The sequence below is a fragment of the Sorex araneus genome, chromosome 4 (genome assembly GCF_027595985.1).
Source record: "Sorex araneus isolate mSorAra2 chromosome 4, mSorAra2.pri, whole genome shotgun sequence".
Classification (NCBI taxonomy): Eukaryota; Metazoa; Chordata; class Mammalia; order Eulipotyphla; family Soricidae; genus Sorex; species Sorex araneus.
Genome location: NC_073305.1, coordinates 158,806,637 through 158,808,065, shown reverse-complemented (window position 1 = coordinate 158,808,065; position 1,429 = coordinate 158,806,637). Strand labels below are relative to the sequence as shown.

The 1,429-nt window shown below is 40.9% G+C and overlaps 1 protein-coding gene across 1 annotated transcript; it reads left to right on the top strand.

The window, feature by feature from the left end:
• Window positions 1-1,032, top strand: LOC101556261 (trace amine-associated receptor 7a-like). Its single transcript, XM_004609034.2, has one exon. It carries the CDS (start codon window positions 1-3, stop codon window positions 1,030-1,032), a length of 1,032 nt encoding a protein of 343 aa, XP_004609091.2.
• Window positions 1,033-1,429: the final 397 nt, after the last annotated feature.

The following is a 1,429-nucleotide window of genomic DNA, read 5'->3' as shown; positions in this document are numbered from 1 at the left end:
ATGAGCGGTGATTCTCCCTCTCCTGCGGCTGTGGAGCTGTGCTATGAGAACCTCAATGGATCCTGTATCAAAACCTCCTACTCACCCGGCCCCCGCCTGCTTCTCTACGCAGTATTTGGCTTTGGCGTTGTACTGACCATATTTGGAAACCTCATGGTAATGATTTCGATTTTTCACTTCAAGCAGCTACATTCTCCAGCCAACTTTCTGGTCGCTTCTCTGGCCTGTGCGGACTTCTTGGTGGGAGTGACTGTGATGCCCTTCAGCACGGTGAGGTCTGTGGAGAGCTGCTGGTACTTTGGAGAGAGATACTGTAAAATTCACTCCTGCTTTGAAGGGTCCTTCTGCTATGCCTCCATCTATCACTTGTGTTTTATTTCTGTGGACAGATACGTTGCGGTCACTGACCCTCTGGCCTATCCAACCAAGTTCACAACCTCTGTGTCTAGCTTATGTATTGGTTTCTCTTGGCTCTTTTCCACCATATACAGTTTCTCCCTTGTTGGCACAGGTGCAATCGGTGCTGGACTGGAGGAACTAGTAAGTGCTCTCACTTGTGTAGGAGGCTGTCAAATTGCAGCGAATCAAAACTGGGTATTGATAGATTTTCTAGTATTTATTGTCCCCACACTTGTGATGATAATCATTTACTCTAGAATCTTCCTCATTGCTAAACAACAGGCCAGAAAAATTGAAAGCATGAGCAGTAAGACTGAGACAGCCTCAGAGAGCTACAAAGAAAGAGTGGCCAAGAGGGAAAGAAAAGCAGCCAAAACACTGGGAATTGCAGTGATGGCCTTTCTGATTTCATGGTTGCCCTATTTCATTGATTCGGTAATTGATGCCTTCTTAGGTTTCATCACGCCCACATATATTTATGAAATCCTGCTTTGGTTTTGTTACTACAACTCAGCAATGAACCCTTTAATTTATGCGTTCTTTTACCCTTGGTTTCGAAAAGCCATCAAATTAATTATCACTGGTGGAGTCTTTAAAGAGAATTCCTCAACAATACATCTGCTCCCTGAGTAGTTCCTGGTCTGAGATTCGTGAAACTGAAATAGAATCACAATAAAATATGATGAGAAAAAAACTTCTTTTAGACAAGTAAGATTTTTTTAGTGCAAATTATATTATATTTCAGTTTTGACTTAAAGAGTCAACATAAGTTATATTCAGTTGAAAATATAATTAAAGTCTATGTACAATGGAAATAGTACCAGAAATGCTTGAAATGGAATAAAAACTGTCATTTAACACTGTGATCTTGTGTTACTTAGTCCCCCCTGAGTTCATTGTATTTCTTTGGCTAGTAATCCTAACTTAATATTTTTGAGAAATTTTTAAAAAATATATAAAACTGGAGCTAGAGCAATAGTACAGCGGGTAGGGTGTTTGCCTTGCACCAGCCGACCCGAGTTCGATTTCC

What these genes read in the sequence shown, in the direction of transcription:
- LOC101556261 (XM_004609034.2), top strand. Translation starts at nt 1, where the DNA reads ATGAGCGGTGATTCTCCCTCTCCTGCGGCTGTGGAGCTGTGCTATGAG.